The sequence below is a fragment of the Manis pentadactyla genome, chromosome 10, assembly GCF_030020395.1.
Source record: "Manis pentadactyla isolate mManPen7 chromosome 10, mManPen7.hap1, whole genome shotgun sequence".
Taxonomy (NCBI): Eukaryota; Metazoa; Chordata; class Mammalia; order Pholidota; family Manidae; genus Manis; species Manis pentadactyla.
The window spans coordinates 4,399,423-4,422,799 of NC_080028.1; the positions used below are offsets into that span (position 1 = coordinate 4,399,423).

The 23,377-nt window shown below is 43.3% G+C and overlaps 1 protein-coding gene across 3 annotated transcripts; it reads right to left on the bottom strand.

Moving 5' to 3' along the window:
* Positions 1 to 1,694: 1,694 nt before the first annotated feature.
* On the bottom strand, positions 1,695 to 19,690 carry NUP50 (nucleoporin 50). 3 transcript variants are annotated; one of them, XM_036931365.2, is made up of 9 exons: positions 19,322 to 19,690; positions 17,613 to 17,698; positions 16,136 to 16,214; positions 14,151 to 14,234; positions 11,287 to 11,470; positions 9,610 to 10,278; positions 7,655 to 7,733; positions 6,117 to 6,235; positions 1,695 to 5,165 (listed from the first exon to the last, which is right to left on the bottom strand). In XM_036931365.2, exons 2-9 carry the CDS (start codon positions 17,621 to 17,623, stop codon positions 4,963 to 4,965), a joined length of 1,428 nt encoding a protein of 475 aa, XP_036787260.1. In that variant the 5' UTR covers positions 17,624 to 17,698; positions 19,322 to 19,690; the 3' UTR covers positions 1,695 to 4,962. The 3 variants fall into 3 exon arrangements, with proteins under 3 accessions (XP_036787260.1, XP_036787261.1, XP_057342275.1); XM_036931366.2 differs by lacking the exon at positions 17,613 to 17,698; XM_057486292.1 differs by lacking the exon at positions 17,613 to 17,698 and having other exon boundaries at positions 19,294 to 19,690.
* Positions 19,691 to 23,377: the final 3,687 nt, after the last annotated feature.

Consider the following 23,377-nt stretch of genomic DNA (forward strand, 5'->3'; position numbering starts at 1 on the left):
GCTTAGTCCATCAGTGGCACACGCAGACCTCAGGTGGCCCTGGAGCGGCCCGTGACCTCTGCCCTGACTGCGTCTCCTCAGACGCACCATGGAATCCAGGCCTGGGTTTTCTCAACCGTAAGGTGGAATCACCACCACCTTCCCAGGTGCAGAGGCTGAAGGGAGACATGTATGTACAAAGGCTGGCATAGTTCCTGGTACTGTGATATCATTTCCCCCAGAAATGTGCCAAAGGGGTATTTCAGGGGTTATCTTTAAACAAGTCATCAGGGAGCACAGCTGTAGCCCAGTTCTTTAATTTGAGCATGTATCAGAGTCACCTGTAAAACTCAGGTGGCTGGTCATGAAACTACTCTGGATTGTGATGGTTGCACAACTCTGTGAATGTACTAAAAATGCCTGAATTGTACTTGAAAAGGGTGAATTTATGGCATATGAATTATAGCTCAATAAAAACAAAACGACAAACACGGGCCCCACCCAGGGTTCTGGTTCAGTGTTTGGGGTGGGGCCCCGGAGCTCATATTTCTGACAGGTTCCCCCCAGGGAACTGCTGCCCCCAGGACCACACTGGAGAGGCGCTGTTTGGCCCAGCTGCCCCTCCAAGTGCCTGAAATGGGGGCTGGTGCCATGCGGGCAGGCTTCCTCTCTAAGCTAGTGTCAGGTCGGTGGTTTCCTTTAGACGTTGCTGGTTCAGGGAAAGTGCTTTCATGGGTTGGTCAGTCTTTGCAGTATCTACCTCACCAGGAGACACTGCTTATAAACTAAGTACTGAATGACTCAGGAAACTGAAGATATGAATCTGACTCCAAAATACTATTACAATTACATTACTATGCCCTAACAGTCATTTAAATCACAAAAAATTCAGTACATAAACCAAAATAAAGCCCCATATATATGTGTGTGGAGAAAAGTGAAGGTTCCTGTGGCCAGGATTCTCACCTGGCCCTGGTCAGCTTGCTCACACGTGTGGGCAGGATGTTGTTATTGACTGTATGATACAACGAGCTCTGCCCAGTGCTCCGCATGGCACAGTGGCATGGCCGCACGGCTGCTGCAGGAGGGCAGAGGCTGGAGTGGTGGCAGCACTGGGGACAGAGGGGCCCAGAGGCAGAGACCAGCCTGCTGCGTGCACGCTCTGAGTGGACGGTCTTCTAGTGACTGACCTGCCACCATGGGAATAAAGTTGGCTATACCTTTCACCCCAAGAGCGTCCATTGTCATTTTTCAGTTTCATTGAATCCTTGGTCAACTTGCCCAGTGCTGAAACCCATTGGCAAGACAATACGTATATATAAAAAGGGTTCAGCTTTTTGTCTGAGACAGAGCTGGGCACAGATCCCAACTCCATTACTTATCTGTCATGGAAAACCTGCCACGGAGCCCGCCTGGGAGGTTTGCTGTCCCCACGAGACAAGACACACAGTGCCCAGCACATCACTGCACACAGTAGCCGATGAAGCATCTACCCATTCTAATCTGCAGAAACACGAAGCCAACAGAAACTTGGTTTGAAAGCAGCCTCATCCTGCACACAGTCTGATCATACCCAGGTCGGCCTCCTCCAGGCAGTCCTTCCTGCTTCAGCACAGGGCTCTGGCACTGCTTCTGCAGGACCCCTCTCCCCTGAGTCAGCCTGACTTGTCTTCATCCCAGGTGCATCATGGGAACATCAAAGCAGCAAACATTGATTCTGTTTACTTTCCATTTATTCACATTTCATGGATTGTTACACTTCCTCAGTGGGACCATTCCAACACTAACACAAATCAAGATTACATTGACAATTCAAGTATCTTCATTTTAGAAAACATTTTTGTATTTAAGATAGCAAACAATCTGTCCATTTGATTACTAAGAAGTTTTACATCTCTGTTACCCTTGTGTCTGCATCAGATGCAGAGTCCCAAGTCCCTACCATGATTGCCACTAGCCAAGAACATACAAGTGGCCTTGTGCTCCGAACACAGGATTGGAAGACCAGTTTTGTTGGGCTCCTACCATCACCTACCAGTACTACAGGATAAATCAATTTCTACTTAAAATCCTTACTTCCAACATGAGAAAGAATACTCAGGGGTTTGGGAGCAGGCTATTAGTTCGCAAAGCCTTCAAATACTTTGTGCTTGCATTTTGACTTCTGAAATGTAGGAATAACTGCCAAATGCTCAAAAACAAACAACTTGTTTACCTGTAAACCAAAAAATGCTTTCTCAGTGAAAACTTGAACTCCTAATGGTAAGGTGGAGTATTAAGTGTTTTCTTCACTACCTCAAAGGAGGTAGATATTTTTGGCATGCAGCATATAAAAAAATATGATTTAGAATTGTAAAACTATAATCCTTTTAAAGAAAACCAGTCCATAAATGGTCAACCTGTCCTTCCATGAAAAACAATCTAAACTACTTTAAAAACTGGACACACATTTTCAGTCTAATTCTAGTAAGACAGCAGAACACTCAATTTTTTGCTTACTGGGAATGCACAAAAGGATGAGATGGACACATACCAATTTTTTAAAAAGGCCACTGGGACACTCAATGTCAAGATGCAATACAGTCTGATTTACAGATATACATGCCTCATTTAGGCCATATATGACATACTTTATAGACTCTCAAATTAAAGATGAAACTTTCAGTCCACATTAAACATTTTAAAGCTTAATTGCTAATATTTTGTTAGGAATAAATTAATCCGGGGGGGAAGAATTTAGCTATCCATACAGTGGGAAAGGAAAGGCAAGCCCTACAGAGGGCAAGGTGGCCCCCTCCCCCAAATAACATACAAGCACTTAGATTTTACAGTACAATTCATACATAATGGACTTTTTTATACTAATACATAATTGAAGTGGAGACCAACAAGTTCCTAAAGCATAAGAGCAGTTTTAAGACAATGTCACATTTGGAGTTATGGTACACACATTTTCCCCTGTAATTTTCACTAACAGTGAGTCTTAGCAGCAAGAATTTGCTGGGAATGTTAGGAAAAAAGAAAGCCACACAGATCCACTAATTTAAAAATAAACTTTTTACAGTAAGTGTTAAAAGGTAATCCAATCATGATCTTCTCATGCCATTTTCTGGTGAACATTCCACTCCACATGCAAAGGCTAACAACACAATGCCCACTCACAAGATGTATGCCCAGGGACGCCCACCACTTTGTTGGGAACATGGGCGTGTGTGGCTAAATTGTACCACACTGCACTCAAGTCTGTCCCTGGGCTTCCTCTTCCTCTAACAGCTGGATAAAACGACAGTGAGGAGGGCAAGATCTGTACTACTAGAACAGCAGCAACCACCTGATTACTATAAATTACAACAAAATTCACGAATGGCCTCAATTCTGAAAAGTAAATGCAGACACAATGGTCACTTCCTCCCTGGATCTACAGTACAGCTAAGTTTAACCACATCCATTATGGCGTCAGCACGCCTCTGCACGGCACCCACATTCGCCCTCTGGAAGCAGACAGCATAGTAGTACAAGGATCCCATGGTAAACATGGACCCAACTATCTTACCACAAGTGCCTGAAACCTAAAATATTTGATCATAAAATGGTTTCCCCACCCCCTTTACATCTAAAAATTGTAGCTTCTATTAAAAAAAGCAACTGTACTATCTACATTTTGACTACTCTTTTCCAAGTCAGAAGACATTATGTCCTAAAGATCACAATATGCAAGTGTGAGCCCTCAGGCATGGATCCTGAGCCTTTAAAGATCATCTGATACCAGCATTGAAGATGATTCATGAGGAATGATGAAGTGGACACTGAAACGTTAAAATCTGCATTTAGTTCATGTGCCCAGAGTCTTCAAAGAAAGAATGTCAGTTACCTAACAGCTACGGAGGAGTGACACGGATATCCTCGTGTACAGACATGGCTCCCATCCAAACAAACTATTTTACTCTTAAAAAAGTAAATGGAAATTTCAGGTATCAAATGTAGAAGACACTACTGTCTAATGTTAAAGGCAACATTTATACACATAATTTTCTCTTCCATTACCTTATTGCATGATTCCTGGTTAATTCACATGGCTCGTGTGTGTAACAGCTCCTATGACTTTTAGTAGTGGTAGTTTTTAGACCCAGAGTTCACCAGGGTGCAGGTCACTGAGAGCATGTTCTCTTCCTTCTGTAGCATGGCTCAACCCTGACCTAACTTTCTTTGTATGAGTTTACTGTCCACGGTCTATAAACTGTAAACTACCAAATTTGTGCTTTTAAACCTCATTTCTGGCAATCCCCCTCTAGCCCATTTGTCTCCAGGGGGATACAGAAGTAACAGCACCTCATGGATAAAACTATAAAACCAAATTGACAAAACCAAAGAACAAGCTACTTGTTTCCTTTTAAAATGAAAAAGCAGTTCCTGAATCATAGTAGAGCAGTCTACAAGGTTAAAGGCCAACACCCGCAAATAAACAGCTAACAACTCTAAAGCTGAAGGTGAACATTTAATCACATCTCAGCTTTAAAATACCACTTAAAAAAATGAAGCAAAGAACATTTGTCCCAGCATGGCAGCATATAAATCAGCCAAGTCCACTAGAGAGAACGCTACAGGTAAGTTTCCTTCTGGACACACACTGTTGGAACGCAGAGAACCTCGAAACTGTGGATGGGAAAAGCCTTTGGGAAATCTCATTAGTACCCTGATCTCAGTCCATTAAGAAATCACTTATGGTCAGTTTAATAAATGAATATTAAAAAGCTTCCAAAAAATTTCATTCAAATGTATTTCACACATTAGATAGTTCTTAAGAAAGGAGAATACAGTTTCTTAACACTTAACACTTAAAATTTTTATTGGCCACATTAATCATCCTCACAAAAGTTTTAAGTTATCTTAAGTTCTCAGAATGTCAAAGTTAGAGAAGAAAAACTGCCTAGTTTAAGGGGCGGTGGGGGAGCAGCAGCTTGACAGCAATTCCTCAAAGTGTGCTCAGGCACCCCTTTTCTCCAGTAAGATTCTGTGCAGCTCGTCCGCATCCTCACTTGCTTTTACACGAATTAACATAGTGACTGGCGTGCCGGCGTTCTTCTCATCCACGGGTGGGTTTGGAACACAGACAATAAGCACGTTGTTTTTCCCTGTTCGGGTACATGGCATATTGGGTGGAACCAGAATATTCAGCAATATGTTGCCTGCATTTAACAAAGGAAAAAATACATCAAAATCATGCACTATAGCTTCACGAAACTATAGCTTTAATATGCTAAACATTAACTATTGGAGCAACTTATACTTAATGGATCTAAAATTGAAAGCTACCAGAAATGTCATAAAAAAGGGCACTGGGTCCCTGATACAGACGCCGCCAGCACGGTGGCCCTGGGAGGACTGTGAGGCCTCCAGCAGGCTTGCGCTCAGCCTCCAGGTGAAGGAACTGCTCTCTGCCCTGCCCTCTGCCTGTCCCCGGGCGCAGCCTCTGGCAGGACGGTTGCCCTTTCTGAATACCATACGCCCGTGCACTGAAGGAAGAACACGCTGGCACAACCTGAAGCCTTCACCATGTCGTCCAGGCAGAGGAAGAATGGCCGTGCCACAGAATGTGCCATGAGGCCCGTGTGGCTCCGTGGGTGAGCTCGCTTGCTCTCCCCGTGCTCCTGCCATGGGCCCGTCAGGCCCAAAGGAAGAGGACAGCCTCCCAGAAGCTGCCACTACCAGCAACCACGTCCTCTCAGACAGGCCACCGCACCAGGCACCGCCCCTGCTCCTTCCAGCGGCTTGTTGCAAGGGAAAAGCTGAGGGGCGTCGGGTGAAGGATTGTTACATAGGAAGGATTCCATGGTTAAGTTCCATTCCATGTTTATTAAACCATCCAACTTACCTGCAGCTTCTAAGCCTCTGTTACTCTAGGCTGCAGCCCTTAACCACCTGTTTTCTCACACACTATTGCCCCTGTACTCAACTGCATGTATAACCAGGAAGTACAGGATGACCTCGCCTGAATGAACTCTATGCTGTTTCAAAAAACACATCAGTATCTTGAAAATCTCAAGGACTGAAATCAGCAAGGCCAAAGGGCTTTTACATACCATGTGGTTATGATAATTTTGTGCCACTAGCAAAAAAAAAAAAAAAAAGATACCCACCTAAATTGGTGTCTGCCCGCACTAAAAGTTGTGTCCTCTCATTTGCTGTAGGTTTTAAATGCAGAGTACCTACACCTTTCTCTTTAAATTCTTTATCTTTCTTGTAAAATAGTTTACACCTATGGAAAAAAAATAGGTACATTCAGACACTCAATGACAAATCAAGTCACACGGTTTCCCAACAACCACTGTTCACACTTGTGTGGAAAAATCTGTACTAAATGAGAGGAGAGGAAGCTTCAGGATAAACCTTTGATCCAGACTGGGTCCAGCATGAACCAGAGTAAGAAAATCTGGTTATAGAACCCCTATGTTTTCAAATTATTAAATAGTGGGCCCAACACTTTTTAAATAGCATTTTCTGAAAACTATCTTTTCTCAAGTCAGTCCAAACTAGAGCTCAACTCCCCACACCTCTCCGATATGCTGCCCCGGCCCTGAGCTCCAGGGAGACGACCCGGTCCTCTAAGGACACGAACAAGATACAGGACACTCCGCTCCCATCTCTCCTCCTCTTTCTCTACTTCTTATTTCTGAATTCTCTTCAGGGCACCTTCAATTTGTAACCTCCCAAGATGCTGAAATAAATCTGGAAAACATTCTTAAGGCCTAACTAATGGCAATGTCATTAAACATCTTCCCAGCCTTCCAGGTCCCACGTCTCAGGTTATTAATAAGCCAATCAAAACCACTGTCTGCTCCTGATTTATTCTGATTAGGAAAAAATTCTTAAGTTAGTGTCACTCCTTCATGTCATCTGCATAAATTTAAAAGGAACTGCAGCCTCTTTTAAAAGTTCTCAAAAATAAGTAATGCTTGGACGCCCTAGGACATGGAGATTTATGTTACGAAAACTGCTGACTCAGTCTGAAATCTTTGAATTAAAAAACACATCTAAGGAAGCTTCTAAAATGGCACAAATGTTCTGTAAATATCTTTGTTAGAAAGTTCTAATTTCATTGAGAGGTGAGATCATTCAGATTTTCTATTCAGCTTTCTTTGAGAGTAGCAGTTCTCACTTAAAATAAAAAATATAAAACGGCGCCCATCCTGGGGGAAAGATACAGCCTTCATGGAGAGGGATGGTTACTGTGCAGAACGTTCTGGTTGAGAGAAAACCCACAAAGGGCAAGAGGGTCTTCAGGGGCGGATCAGAGACGCCTCCTGGGTAAGAGCAGAAGTAAAACCCAACCTGAAATCAGTGACCAGGTAACTTTCTTTGTGGGGGGAGGAGGGGAAGGGAAAGGAGAGAAAGGGAGAGAAATCGGAGACTAGACGGGGACTGTGGATCAAAGAAAAGCCTGTCTCTAAAGTGCAAATAACAAGAAAGTGCAGAGATGCTCAGCAGGACATTTCTAGAATTGGTTTGTTTTCAAGTAAACAGGCCAAGAATTCTTCCTCATTCTAGTTCAAAGAGCAGGCCCAGCCCAGCCCCAGGGTGGGGTGGTCGGTGATTCCTCCGCACTCTCTGGCCAGAAGCCTTCTTCCGTGTCTCTGAAAGCCTCTTTACCAAGGAGGTTCCAGCGACTCTCACTCACTTTTTGGAGTAAAAAGCATCTTCTTCTTTTACTTCGGTAACTACAACTTTGGGAGGCTCGTCACTCTCTTCATCTCCACCTTAAAAAACAACAAAACACTAGCTCAGTAAGATTCAAATCATGGACTTGAAAACTTGAAAGTTTGACTGCCCCCTTACCGCAACCTAAAAACCCCATGAAAGCTGAGAGAAAGACTGAAAGCACACTTCTCAATGGAGAGGGGGTGGGTACACTCACTGGACTTCATTTGGTGAAAAATAGTATTTTTAATGAGAACATTTAAAAATGTTAATCTGTAAAAAGCCTTGCAATGAATAAATGTCCATGCTTATGACTTGGTGTATAGGCAAACTTTCGCAGAAAAATAATCAGTCCACACTTTTACACTCAGATTACCACTGGAAAATGAACTTCTCAGCTAGGCCTCTAACACCTTCACCCCCAAACATTCCCATGACCGTATCAGCATCATGCCAAGGCGTGATCCATGTCAGCAGTGGCCAGACAGGGAAAACAGATGCACCTGCTGACAGGCACAGTGTCAGAGGAATCCCTGCAAAGCCAGGGTGACTTAAGCTGAGTCCTAATGCCACCCCTCTCAAGCCCGAGCTGGTGCACCCCCGACCGAGCCTGAAGGCCCTTCCATCCACTCCAGTGTCTCACACGAGAGCTGGGCACCACGGTCTCAAAGAAAAAGGCAGTCATATGAAACTCACAATTAAAAAGCAACTCTAAGAAAAACAATTCTGGTGCTCAAACAGTTTAAGTCACAAGAGTTAAATTTTGGGAAGGTCTCTCCTGAGACAAGCTCTCCAGGGCATCCGTCATTTTAAGAAGCTCTCCGAGGCTCCCTGATGCCTCCGATGGGATACCCACAAGACGAGCAGTAATGCCTTACTGAGTGGCACCCACGCAGAGGGACGATGGAGGCTCAATTCTTATCCAACATCCCTTCCAGGAACACTCAGCTGCCGCGCCCCTGGGACTGCCCGGGACCAGGACAGGTGCCGTGCTTGTCTTCTTTAGGACAGAGAGGTAAGAGGAGACTTAGTGATGCTTTGCCTAAACGGCCCTTGCCTGACAATACACTTGAAGGCAAAGAAGAATAGTAATGAAAGGTTAGCTCCAGGTAGACAGAATTTTCAGATCTTTTTCTTTCTCAAGGGTCAGATGTGTTAACACCTCCTGAGAGATGTACTTTTAACTGCTGACGAGTATCTTCGGCCATTTGTTCACAGCCACCAAGTGATGAAGAGAGAAGATGTCACTCGGCCCTCTGAGAGAGCTACAAACTATTTCCTATTGGTTTGTGCTGGCAGTTTCCTTTAATGCGTAAGGTTTCTAGGTGCTATTTAGCTAAGATAATATTGTTACTCACTTGCTTATTTGGTGATAAAAAGGAGAGTGAGGAGTTGGGACAATGCCTGGCTTGGGGTACTGATAGTGTATCAGTACATAAGGGACAAACTTCTGGAAAGGTGGCTGTAACCCAGATATGTTTTCAGGAGAACACTGTCAATCTATTCCCCATGGCTTTATGTGTAAGTCCCCATGCGACTCTACTTATAATCAAATCACTTAAATACAAACAATTCAGTGAATATTCATTACAAACTTTCCCAGTAAAACACAATTTTCAGAGCAGTTAATTCACTCAGTATTTTCAACATGGAAAGCCACGTTTGATAATTTTACAAGTCACTGTGCTGAATATTTCTGTTGTTTTTTATTTTTATATTCTTAATCCTTAGAATGACCTACAAAGTAAGTTTTATTTTCTTTCACAAATAAGGAAACTGAGACTTAGAGACAAATCCACTGCCCAGGATCACATCTAGGAAATGACGAGGTCACACTATGAATCCAGATCCACCTAGATGACAAATGCGTGCTTTTCCTACTAACCACTAAACTTACACAAATCGCAACAGACCTAGGTGCATAAACACATTTACCTTTGCATTCATTACTGCCTCCTTCTGCTTGGCTCTCCAGTGCTTTAGTGGGAAATGGTGCAGACACAGGTTTACTCTGGGCAGTATCTTTGCCAAATAAACTGGAGTTTCCAGAAGAAAATGAAAATCCAAACAGGGGGCCAGAGTTCAATGAACCCAAAACAGAACTATCTATTTTCTTGCCAAAGTTAAATGAGGCACTTGTTGCTCCAAGCGATGGGTCCGTTTTCTTTTCAGATGCAGCCTCCACCCTCTTCTCAGACACATCCTCAGTTCTGGTGCCATGAAACAGAAACGTTGATGCTTGCTGTAATTTTGTTGAAACCAATAGGGAAGGAGACTGTGTTTCAATGGACATTCTGTTAGTTTCACTTTCAGAATTGCTGCTGCCACCACCGCTCCCATGCTGCTGTTCAATACTTGCCAAGTGTTTCTCATAGTCCTTAAAGATAGGTGTCAGGTCGCAGAGTGGGTTCATGTTCACGTGCTTCACTATCCAATCTCGGACAGAACAGTTTAAGGCAGCCAACTGCTTGTGATAGGCGTTCGCGTGGCGGGCTGCACTTGTGCTAAGGCCAGAGGAAGAGGGCTGCTGACTGTCGCCATTGGTTTTGGGATTTGAAATCTTTTTATCTAACAAGGAGATAGGGCCATTTGCAGCAAAAGATCCTATAAGAAATTACAAAGTTTTAAGACTTTGTTTAGAAGTTGACTTAATTAAATCACCTAGATTTTTATGTCACTCTGCCTTATTTCCTGCTTTTATTGTATCCCATTTTGGTGACAGTTCAAGAAATATGCACATCTAGTATTAGGAACTGGTTATCCAAAAATCAAATCAAACTTAATACAAGACCATTACCTGCTACATGTTTGCATTAAACCTCTACATTTTACAAATAATCTTTTCCTTCAAAGGGATGCCCATTTCACCCAGAATTGTCTAAATATTGTTGGTATAAAATTTAAACCCCAAGGTTGTAGGGATAAACGTATATTAGTGGAGTTAAAATCTTAACAGAAAGTGCTTATCCTAACATACCAAACATTCTGCCAAACTAAAATGAAACAGCATACACTCAGAATAACGAGCTGGGTGTAATCCCAGTCACGGTCATTTCCCAGAACGGAAGACTTTAACCCACGATCTGATTCTCTGTTATCACGAGGGTTCTTGACTAAATCCCTCAAAACAGGATCAGGCCACAACACATCCCGGGCAAAATAAATCTAAACTGGACCCCTCAATTCCTGATAGGTGTGTGCCACACAGCAAAATCCTCGGTACACATATAGTGAATGAGGGGATGGAGAGGCAGGCCTTTCCAGAGGGTCCACTAAGAGCCTCCTCTTCTCCTTTGACCCTTAGGTCAATTCTGAGGATCACTTTCATTTCACAGTTGAAGATTTGGAGGCTCAGATGTTAAAGAACTTTACCAAGGTCACAGCTGGTAACTGGCAGGGCAGAGAACAGAGCCTAGGTCTCTGCTGGCTCAAAAGCCTGTGCTCTACTCACTTACTCTACATCTCACTAATTTCCATCCCTGTCTTTATTATCCTGTTTTTGCTCATAGAGTCCCAGGGCCCGGGGTAAGTATAAGAAGAACAGGTGAGCAAAGTCCTTTCTTATAGCTTATCTTTACACAGATGTTCTTGCAGGAAGGGGAACCTACTTACCAAAGGCTGCCTTGGCCTCAATCACTGCCCTTTCAGTGAAGGAAGGGGAACCAGTTACATTGTTCCCATTCGACAGGCCTTCCAAAGACTTCCCTCCAGCGCCATTACCAAATCCAGAAAACCCTCTTCCTCCAGAAGGTACAGCCAGACCTTTAAAACCTTTGAAGGCCCCTCCACTATCAGACTGAAATATAAAGAAAGAGCACACATTAGATAACTCTACTTTTATCACCGAATAAGCAAGTGACAATATTATCTTAGCTAAACAGCACCTAGAATTCTTATGCAACCACCATTAAAGAAGACTGCCAGCACAAACAGAAATAGGAAATGAGATACTTTATTCATGAGAGCCTTGCACTTCAAAGCTGCCTCCCTGAACAGCCAAGAAAGATAATCATAATTTATAGTGAAATATAATTTTTAAAGATAGAGGTAAAAAAGACTAATGCAATACATTTATGTACACATGACAGCCTCAGAACACAGCTAAACCCCAAATGAAAGATTTTTCATGTACTTACTCGGACAGACCATTTGCCTAAGGAAGTTGTAGAAACATCAAGTTAGGTTGCCTGAAAGCATTTTACCCACCTACTTGTAATTTCCTAGGAAGTTCAGCAGCTCTCAATCTGCTTTCAGCCTAAAGAAACTTGAGAAGTTGACTCAGTCTCAAATCTAGATTTTTCGTTCCAGAGGTCACTTTTTACTTCCATTTTCTCCCTGCTTCCTCACACCTCTAACCCAAGATGCTTGGAAACATTTCGTATTCCTTCTAAAACTGCTCCCTGCCCCTGGAACTTTCAGGGAACAGTTCCTCAGTTTACAGTGCCGTGCTAAAGTCATTACAATTTCTTTAATAAGATCTTTCTGTAATTCAAAGTAGTGGTTACACTATAGGGGGGTGATCTGCTTCTTAGACCAAACATTCAAGAGAGGCTCTAGGAAATATCCTCAAAAATACACCATGGAATACACGCTTCAGAACATTCAAGAGCACATACAAACCTTATGTTCTTACACAAATGAATTACAATCATAGTATCATAAAATATTAAACTGCAAACTCTTCATTTTCTAAACAGGCCAGTTAGCCTAATATTATTGCAGTTTTCAAAAAACACAGACGTTCCAATCACATTTATAGAATTTCAGATGCATACTGACCACTGATACACTTATGGCAATAAAATTATTAAAGATTGCAAAATATTAACTTACATGAATTTTAATGCATGTAATAAAAATACCTTAGGTTCTAATACTCTAAATTTTGATTTTTAGTGATTCAAAATACAAATGCGCCACCTTATTTTTGTTAAATTATTATCACCCTATAACAATGATTCACAGACAAACTGTAAAGCTACATGGGGCCCTTCAGAACCTTTTAGTCTGAATGACTTACAAGCCATATGGTAATCACAGCTATTTTGGAAACTGCTGACAGTAAATTGTCTCTAGAATCATAATCATCATAAAAATTCAAGAACCACTGGGTTAAAAAAAAAAAAGAATGAGAGACATTCAGAAAAATGAGAGTAAGAGCTGAATGAGAAGACAGCCATTCGGGCCCCATTGGGATGTAAGCTCCACAAGGCAGGGATACTTTGGTCTATTTCACCCACTGTCTCTCCAGTACCCAGCTGATATGCTGAATGAATGAACAAACAAATCAACTATATGGGAAAAGCCACATTTCAACATAAAGTGGATGATACAACAAATAATTTCTCTAGTATTCAAGTTCTGATGGCAACTTGATGTTAGAAGTAGATTTCAATCACCCACGCGTACTTCCTCTCTCTCTTAGTGGAGGCCTCTGCCTACCCCTTCCTTTTTTGGGCCAGCGTTAGATTGTGGTCTACATGGTTTCCATCTGTCCGCCTTCCTTCATCCAACAGCAGGGCCATCCCTTCCTGAGACTGACCTCAACTTCTCCTTCGTTGTGGGCTCCCTCTCTCCTCCAACCTCTGAGTGGTGAAAATTCTCAGAGCTATACCCACCTCGCAGCCCTGCTGCTGTTCTGGGCAGCCAACCAGCATCCCGGTGGTCTTCCAGAGAACGTCTCAGCACACCTTAAAATGCACTTCCAGAACTCAACCGATCACTTCCTCCCTAAGATGGCTAACCCCCTCTGTCCACCAGAGAGCCATCAAATATCACTAAGCTCAATACCTACATTCCAACTAGTCACCATACTTAAGAATAAAATTAGACCAGAAAAGAAGTTGGAATAAAAAAAATTGAACAGAGCCACCACAGAACATGTTTTATTCCAAACTGCCACCTGGGATGTTCAAACCAGCTTCTCCTGCCTGACAGCAGACAGGCCACCAAACAGCACTCCCGCAACTACAACGTGCGTGAAGCTGAGAAGTGTACTGGGGAAGAGCTGTTAAAAGTGGGGCCCCTGCTTAATACTGACACATGATTTCAACTCTGGAGTTACAACTCCTCTTTTATCCTGAACACAGGAATGAAGCATTTCAACATCACTAAGGACTCTACCTACCACACCTCAATCCCAGGAAGCACGTGAGACTGAGCCCCTGACCTTTTCCTTTCTTACTCCTATCTGATGCCTATTCTCTTGCCTTTGCATTGCTATACTCATTTTTCCTCTTCATATTGTCACTCAACTCAAAGTTGTATCTTATTTCTGCAACTGAATAAGCTCCCTTTAGAGTACAGATCTCATATTATTATTCTCTATCTCCCATGGTCTACACCAAAGGAGTTTAACAAAAGGAGTAAGAATTTTAAAGAGCATTTATTGATCTGACAGTTCCCATAGGTTGAATACTTTGCAATTCAAAAATCAAATTATTGTTTAATACCAAAAGCTGTAAGAAAACACTCACTTCAAATCCAACATTCCTACGCTTGGCTTTCTTTATGGCTCTATTCTTCAAGATTTCCTCACTGGCCACAGAGAATGTTCCCACCTGCAGAAGTGCACAAATTAAATAGCAGTAAGATAAAGCCAAAAAGGAGATAAAGATGCTGAACAAAAAAGCTAGACTAGACAAACTCATCTAATATCTGCTGCTTTTAAAGTACTGTTAATCCTGGTAACATAAATCATGGAGAGAGCACATTAAAATAAAGTTGCATCTCTATTTACCTGGTGAATTTTAAAACTAGCTTGGTGAATCAGAAATCTGCTACAATCTACAAATCCAAGCTTTGAATCACAATCCAGACAGAAGAGCACATGTATGAAAGTTTTGACAAGACTAAGACTTTCAGAACTTTGGTGCAAAACTACTTAGGACCAATTATTTAAATATTCCAAATAATATTAATCAAACTTAGAATATAAAGAGTTTTAAGAAACATAATCTGTTCCTTAAGGGCCAGAAGGTACCTTACAAATCAGCAATAGTTGGTATTGGAGCCAGTTCTGAAACCCAGATGTCCACATCTTACTATTACAATTTTCAAAAAAAAATTTTATTTTTACACACAATTTTTGAGCCTTGCCCATTTGCCGATCATCAAAAAGACCACTGAGGTGCCTGAGACTCAGTGGGCCTGCGGAAAGCCACTGCTCCCCACCAGAATGCGGAAAGTGCTATGTCTACTCAGAAACCTGCTGGAGATCTTTGGCTTTACTTCAACCCTACTTTCACCTTGTAGGACTGGCATAAAGTATTTTCTGTAAATAATTCTCATCTATAGCTACTTCAGATAATGTTCAACTTAAAGAGAATGCTACACCCATAGAAGGGACCATTTGGCTACACTTGCCCCAAATTAAATGTCATGTCCTTCCATCCTCATTTCATTAGAATCTATCCAAATGTAAATTCTTTCATTCCTGAAATATTTTAATGGCAAAGTAAATCATCATATGGTAGTCTAAATCTTACCAGGCCCAGAACACAACAGTATAAGACCTGGAAAATAGTTGCCAAAGATTGGTTTAAAAGCACCAAGTCAGTTAGAAATGTTAAAAGCTGTGCCAAAATATTAACATACTTGTGATATGGGTTTTCCTAAACATTTTAGTAGATACATTTGTAAAGGAAAAAATATAAATATTAGAAAATAGATTCAGAAGGAAGATAGCAGTCTAAGAATAAGCTTGGAAACACTTCTGCAGATTCTTTGTTTTTTTTTAACTTGGCACTATTTTAATTTGCAAAGCTAACTTGGTTATAAATTTCCTTAGTGACTTGGCCTCGGAACATCAAACTGCTGATGAGGCAAGGCACTAGAAATGCAACTGTGTTCTTCTCTGTTAGAGACAAATTAAAAGATTTCCTCAGGGAAGACCATTTTATTTTGTTAGGAAAGGACCTAGGCCAATCTAAATTCTATTACTATTAACACAATTGGTTGGGGGCAGTGGGGTGTGTGTGTGTGTGTCTCAGATCTTTAAGAATATGAAATAAAGCAGGCCTCCAAGAAGCATTAGAGTTGAGGGAGGCAACCTCCATCTTCTTAAATCTAAAAGTATAGGTATGGCAGACCAAGCTGGTGGTGGTGGTGGGCCACTTTTCATGTCTGAGTACCGTCACTATGCTAAGTTTACAACTTTATCATTTACTTACCATTCAGTCTTGGCTAAAACATGGGTTTAAAATGCTTCAAGTGTATGAAATTCAGGAGGAACATGTCTCCATAAGGAAGTAGAATGTTTAGGGAATAGGTGCTAGTGGAAAAACGCACCCAAATGTAATTAATAACTTCTAAACCAAGGTCATAGGAAACCATACTATTTCCTATTCAGTATCTTCTTAAATAGGACTTTTAGTTTACCCATGAATCTTCATGAGGAACTCTAAAATAAACTTAATTTTAGAAGCAGCAGGAAATCATTCTTAGGGAAGTTACTTTTTACCTCTTCTGCTTCATCTTCTTGATCCCAATTTCTATCTGTTAATTCCTTCTCGGCAGTTCTTTTGGCCATTTCTTTGAACCTAAGTTAAAAGTAAAAAGGTCAGAATTTGAAAGTTTCTTCTTCTAGACAACACATAACTTTCACAAAGAATTTTTAAAATTCACTCTAGTATGAAATGAGATAAAAAACATTCCTGATACTAGTGAGAACTGCCTTAATGAGAACTTTACCAAGGTGTTGTTAGGCTCCCAGCGTTACAAACCCAGTAAGGATTCAGGAAGAAGGCAGTATAGTCTCCCTAAGGAACACTGGCCCTCTCTTTGAACAACACTGAACCAACGTCATTTGAAAAAAAAATGAAACACCGATTGATTTATTTTTAATCTATAATCTTAAGTACTGCATATATTATCAACAAGTGCTCAACTAGCTTATTTTACGTGAATTACACTTACAGTCTTGCTACAGACAAGCAATTTTTAATATTTAAAATTCTCTTAGATGATCCCAAGAAGTTCCTCCTTAAATAAGAATTTTAAAAGAGCATGGAAATACCTTCACAACACGAGTCCTCTTAGGCCCCAGACAGTTGAAATACATTTCCCAAGATTGAACATTTAATTACACCAAATTGTATAGTGCTAAGCTAGGACATCTCTTAAAAGTTCAAAATGTAATTAATATGAATGTGTTAACATTCTGAGAATTTATAACCCTTCACAAATAAGCCACCCGTGTACCTCTTCAGAAACCACTGTGTGAAAGGGAGGGTAGGAGTAGGGGGACCCACAGTACTCTTTCTGACGCGGATACAGGCACCTCTCCAAAGAGGGTGCTCGCATCTGTCCATTAAAATCAGCAATTTGCTTTCTAATCCTCATCATGTCCTTTGCTATAAAAAAAAAAAATCAATCAGTGGAGAGTTCCACTTTGAGTGCATGCTGTCTTCCTCCCTAACTCACCAGGTAAATGGACCAGAACACTCCACTTGTGCTACTACCCACTTTGCCCAGGAATTTATTGATTTGTTCACGGTTCCTGAAACCTGGCTAGACTCCTTTCTAATAGTCTTTTCCCAGTCTGATTTGTCCTCGACATCAAACCCACCAGAGTAAGTTCCTGGACCTTCATGGTCATTAAGACACAAAGTCACACATCACCTACTGTTTTTTGCTATCTATAAAATAAAATTCAAATACTGAGATCCCAAAGTCTTCCAAAATCTGACTCCCTATAATTGCTTACAGGCTTTTCAGCTTCTAACAATAGCCTAACAATGCATGAACTTTCTTTATAAACAGCTGCTTTTTTTCTGACTACAGGATAAATGACTTTATAAAGTCCAAGATTCTAAAATGTCAAATATGTGATTTAATAAACAATGCTTTTCAGGCTTTACCTGCAACTCCTTTAATGTCTTCCCCCAAACAGTCAAGTTTTGCTACTAATCTTTGCGATCCAAACAAAAACAAGGTACCTTTCTGACATAATTCCTTACTGAACTTCAACTGTTCTAGAGGCCAGGTCCCTGCAAGGATTCTTTTCCTATTTAGTGGCTAACATCTCCACGAGAGGGCAGAAGAGGTGAGAACTTGAAAGTCATTTTCCTATTATTAACTTATTAACTGGGAAAAAGGGGTGGAGCTAAAAGTGTAAAAACTGTTAACAGGAGTAAATCTTCAACAGCTAACTCATACCTGCAAGTGAAGAGAGGACTGGCACAGTAAAACAACCTAAATTAACGTTGCTGCTTCTGTAGTCTACCATATTGACTGAACAGTGACCCAACCAGACTGCAGAGATCTTTGCTTACTGATGTACTCCAAATGCCCCAAACCTGCCCATCTTGTAGGTGTTGGACTGGTGATCTCGTGTACTACATAACTGAGAAAATACAAGATGCTGGCATCCCAGTTTTGACATTTTCTTGCTGGAGACCTTGGGCAAGTTATTTAATTGTGAGTCAGTTTCTTCATCTGTAGAACAGGTGTGAAAATCAAGTGCAAAAATCTTAGTTTAGAACAGTGCCTACTACAGAGGAAGGGCTAATTAACAAATATTATTGAAGAAACCAGCTTTGTTAGAAGCAAAGGCTATATAATACTGTTTTTCCTCCAAAACTTTAGAGGTGTGGCGTGGAAAAAGAGAGTTAACTTGAATTATCAGCCAGGCTTCAAAATCTATTTTAGCAAATCCAGCTTCAAAATATATTTTATTTCAAACAATAAAACTTTTTACATAAGAAAAGGGAAAAAAAATCCACATGAAGTACTGAGAACAAGGCCTGACACCTAGAGTCTTATGTGCTACTACCATTAAGAATTTAAAAAGACGTTTAGGCTTGTGGTTAAAAAGGCACCAAATTAAGAAATAATTCCTAGGTATGAAGCATAATGATAGGAAATTAAAAGTTTCAGAAACTAGAGAAAGCTTTGTTATTTGTGCCTGATGCAGTAATGCGGTCTCTGCCGGCCGGTGCTGCCCGTGCGGCCCTGCTCTTTGGGCTGAACCTCAGCCGACATCAGTTTACCCTGGGGGAAAACAGATCTGGCCATACTTGACAGTGCTGTGTCCAGAGAGACAAAGGGCGGACCCTGGGGCCTGAACCACCAGGGGAAAGCGCGATCTCTAAACTGTTTCTAAATGGAACAGGGTGTGAGACAGATCAATGGCCCGGGCTGGCAGTGAGAGGTGGAGCCAGGCTAAAGAAGGGGCGAGAGAAGAGAGAGGTGAGGTGGCCAAGGGGAAAGAAGCACCGCTGGGAAGTAAACCTGGAAGGCCACGCCAGGACGCCCTGCCCGCTCAGCCCCCTGCCTCCGCCCCGAGCCCCGCTTCACGGAGACGCGGCTGCGTCGCGGCGTTCGTGCCGCCCCACCCTTCCCGGCTTCCCCAACGCCCAGCACGCCCAGCTCGGCGCCCCAAGCCAGGGTCGCTCACCCCACCTCCTCCCGAGGATGTCCCGTCCGGGCTGGGACCCCTCACCTAGGGTCCCCCGTTCAGATCCTGGTCCTGCACTCCGACTCAGCTTCCTGCTCCCCAGGCCTGCGGCCCCCACCCCGGCTCCCCTTCCCGGCCAGACGCCCGGGCCTGACGTCGGCGCCCCCTCCCCAGACCGCCCACCCCGACTCCTGGGCCCCCCCCAGGGAGGCCCCGCACACCGGCTCCCGCGCTCGGCCTCTTCCGTACCCGCCGGCTTCTCCCTTTCCCGGCGGCCGCAGCGGCACTAGTTGGGTCGTGGATGCGGCAAGGCCCGGTTGCGCGACAGCAAGCTGGTGCGAGGTCGCGGCCGCAGCGCTCGGTGGGAAGCGACTGCTGGTGGCCCGGCTGAGCGCGCCCGGTCGCTTCCGGGGTGTAGATTCTCGAAGGACTTCGTGGTCAGCAAGCCCTGGGTCCCCAACACCATGTCCCCCAGGGCCTCGGCTCTCTGTTCGGTGAGGGGGAGAGCCGACCGCTCAGACAGACACCGCTGAAAGAACAGTAAATAACACGCCCCAGGCCGCCATTTTATTACTCGACTCTAACCGTCAAAACCGACTCGGAAAGGAGGAAAGAAACGGCCGCGTCCAGCTACTGCGCAAGCGCGCTAGCTCCTCGATCAGTAGCTCCTCCTTCGCGAGCTCGCGGGCATCACACCGCGCATGCCCCCCAGCGGTTGAGGCAACCGTCGCGGAGGCGCGCGTCCGTCTCAAGCATGCGCGCATTGTTGCGTTCGCCGGCCTCTGCCGGGGAGCCGGCACCGGAGGCCGGAGCTTACGCGCGTGGGTCACGTGTTGCGGTCCGCGTTTGAGGCGTCTGTGCGCCGGCGCAGTTGTTGGGCCGAGGGGTTAAGACTTGCGGGTTCTTTGCCTCGCGCATCAGGCCGCGAGAGTGCCCTGGGCTGCGGGTGGTTCCCTGCGGGATGAGACGAGACAGGCGTCCGGGAAACGTGAGTGAATTTGGGAGAGCGTATCGTCGGGAGCTCGGCGCCGCCACCGCGTCCCGACGGCTACCCCTGCCCGAGCGCCCGCGGCGTGCCCGGCTGCGGCGAGGTCAGGAAGGCCCGGGTTTGCGGAGCGAGGTGGGGCAGCCTCTGTGTGGATGAGGAAAGGCGGACCAGGCGACAGCCAGCTCGCGTTTCCGCGGAGAGTGGCCAAGAGGCGAAGTGACCCACCCCAAATCACGCACCTAGTTAGGGTCAACGACGGTCTGCAAACGCGTTTCTGAAAGAAACAACACGTGTGTTCAGTGTGAGGATCTGTGTTCCTGTGCTTTTGTTTGAATACTACAGGATATATTCCAAATACTGCGGTGTAGTACCCCTCACGGGACAGTAGTGGGTTACGCTGTGCAAAGCAATTCCATTCTGCCCAACACTCCTTAGCTAGCGGTTAGTGAGAATATTAGCCATAAGAACTGGCAGTTACACCCATTATTAACAAATTAGGAAACTCACATCAGTAAAGGAACATTCCTAGAGCAATGGTTCTTAAACCATTTTGGTGGGGGAAGGGTTATACTTGAAAGGCTAAGGAAAGTTTCTTCATGCGTCCATGCATGTAGAAAACCAGTTTGCATATAATTTCAGGGTGTTAACGACTGCTTCCTAAAAGCCCCTCCATGGACCGTAACGTTAAGGTCTTCTCATCGAGAGACTAGGTTGCACACGTAAGGGTTTAAAAAAAAAAGGTGGCCCTGGCGTTGAACATTTAAGATAAAATCAGATTTATGTTTGTTTCCCTTGAGACAAAAATACAAAACATCGATGTTGCCAGGTGTTTGTTCTTTTTCTGAGGATGGATGTGAAACAGCCGGCTAGGGAACTGTTAGATGTCTATCTTTCGCACTGGCCCTGTGTACTCGTTGGAGTAACGTGAACTGTATGGGTAACTAGTCAGAGAACGTTAGACCTAGTGTGTTGTAAAAAGAGAGGTCATCAGTGGCGCACTCTTCAGTGTTTTTGCTTTTACCAACGAAAAGAGAAAGTATGGTACAGACCCTTCAGAGTGATAACATGACTCGCCAAAGCCATCCAGTTTAGTGCCAGAGCCCAGGCCTCACTTCCAGGCAGGCATCCCTTTGCACAGGCCCTTTAAACAAACATTTAACGCCTACTGTTGGTGACTCCACAGATTTTGGGTGCCAAACCCCAGGTGGCCCCTCATCTCTTTCAGCTGGGCCAGGTCGGCTTTTCCATACCTAAACAGGAGCTGTTCTAAACTTTCATCACTTAAACGTTTCTAGCCATGGGCTCCCTATTCCACCCCCCAACCCTCAGTTTCACCTCTTGCTTCACCATCCTTACAATACAAAATAGGCAGGCAACTAGTTACCAGAGGAACGAGCCCTTCTCCTTTTTCTTAATTGAGAGAAACATTTCTGAGCTCCCTTCTGACCAATAGCTTGTGAATCTTTATATTTGGTTGTGTCTGTATTAAGTTAATTCTTTCCAAACTTTCTAGTGCCTTTTTAGAAGTTGAATGTTAATTTTTGATTTTGACATCAGAGTGTGAACACTAGTCAACATGCTATATAATATATAACATCTAGGTTGTTACCATATAAGGGACAGTTTAGATAGTGATAGACTTTCATATATTCAGCATGGAAATGTGGCAAGTTAAAATAACTTTTATTCTTGCAATAATACGATATTTATCTTGCTATGGCTAAGCAAAATGATAGTTCAGGTTCCCTTTACTAACCAAAATGTAACTGAGATTCAGAGGTTTTGGCCTCTGTGGATAAAATGAAGGTTCCAGTTTCAGCTGGCCCAGGTTCCTCATCTGGCCCTGGTTGGCTAGCTCACTACACACATGTGGGCAATACACTGTTATTGACTCTATATAAAGAGCTCCGCCCAGTGCTCTGGGCGACACGGTGGCATGGCTGCAGGAGAGCAGAGCAGAGGCTGGAGTGGTGGCAGCGCTGAGGACATAGACTGGGACGGCTGTGCAGGGAGAGACGCCCAGAGGCAGAGACCAGATTGCTGCGTGCAGACTCGCTCTGAGTGAATGGGATTCTAGTGACTGACCTGCCACCGTGTAAATAAAGTTGGGTATAACCCTTTCACCCCAAGAACATTCTACTGTCACTTCTTTGGTCACATTGAGTCCATAGTGAACTTGCCCGGGGCTGAAACCCACTGGCAAGACAGCCTCCCTACCATAAATAATATAATTGCACTGAGTTCTTGTAATTCCAGCTAAAAGAGAGCTGGGATGCTTTAGCTGAAGCAGTTTTATGGATAAAATTTATGATTTTCGGTAAGCTTTCGAAACATTGCCCAGAGATCATGGACTACCTTTGCCCCTTCATAAATTCTGAAGCAGGTCCATCCAATCTCAGTACATTTGACTTCATAACAAAAAGCTAACTGTCAAACTGGGATTCAGCTGGATTTTCTTGAGACTTTGAGCAGTGCATGACTTATTTTGTCCTGCAGATTCCAATACACTGGGCACTCAAAACATTTTATAACTTTTTTTTCATATTTCAGGCTTCAGTGCAGAAGTATTAAAACTGCTGGCTAAATTTTCTAGAGTTGTTATTTTCTCTTGAGGCATTAGTCACTAAAAAGACAGTATATAGTATGTTTAAAAAACCTGTTCAAGATAACGTGAATTGTATAAAGTAGCATATTGTATCACTTTTCTGGGAATAAAATTAGCTGACAAGAATTAAATAATAAAGGAAAACCACCAAGAGATATCATGGGCAATGAAGGCAGAAGCAAGAGTTGTTCCAAGTTCCAAGGACAGAGAAATGACAGCAAACGGAAGTGATCAGGAAAGTATTCACAGCATCGACCTCCAAGGATGAATGGGTTTTAAGTAAATGGGAGGAAGTGGGGAGTGGCAATGGACCCTTGGGAACAGGACATAGAGGCATCAAGTATTAAAGGTGTACAGGTTTTGGAGAAGAAAGTATGGAAACTTAACAGGAGCAGATTTCCCATGTCTTAGAGGAGATCCAGCTTGTTGTTCTGCTCCCCTCCATGTCCAAACATTTGGAACATGACCCTTTTCTCCTTCCTGGTTGCTTATACCTACAAGTGATTAACAGTTTTCGAGGACTGCTGTTTCTGAACACTTCTGTAGGTGCTGTTGAGTGTGGTGTCTGACCTGTAAGGACTCAGTAGTAACGTGATGGGAGCGCAGTTACTAGTGAGGTTTGTCATAAGCCAGCCTACAGTCCTCTGCACTTGGTTTTGTCATTACTTCTTTGTCTTGACCTGCTTGTTGCTTTACCCCTTTGATTCCTCAT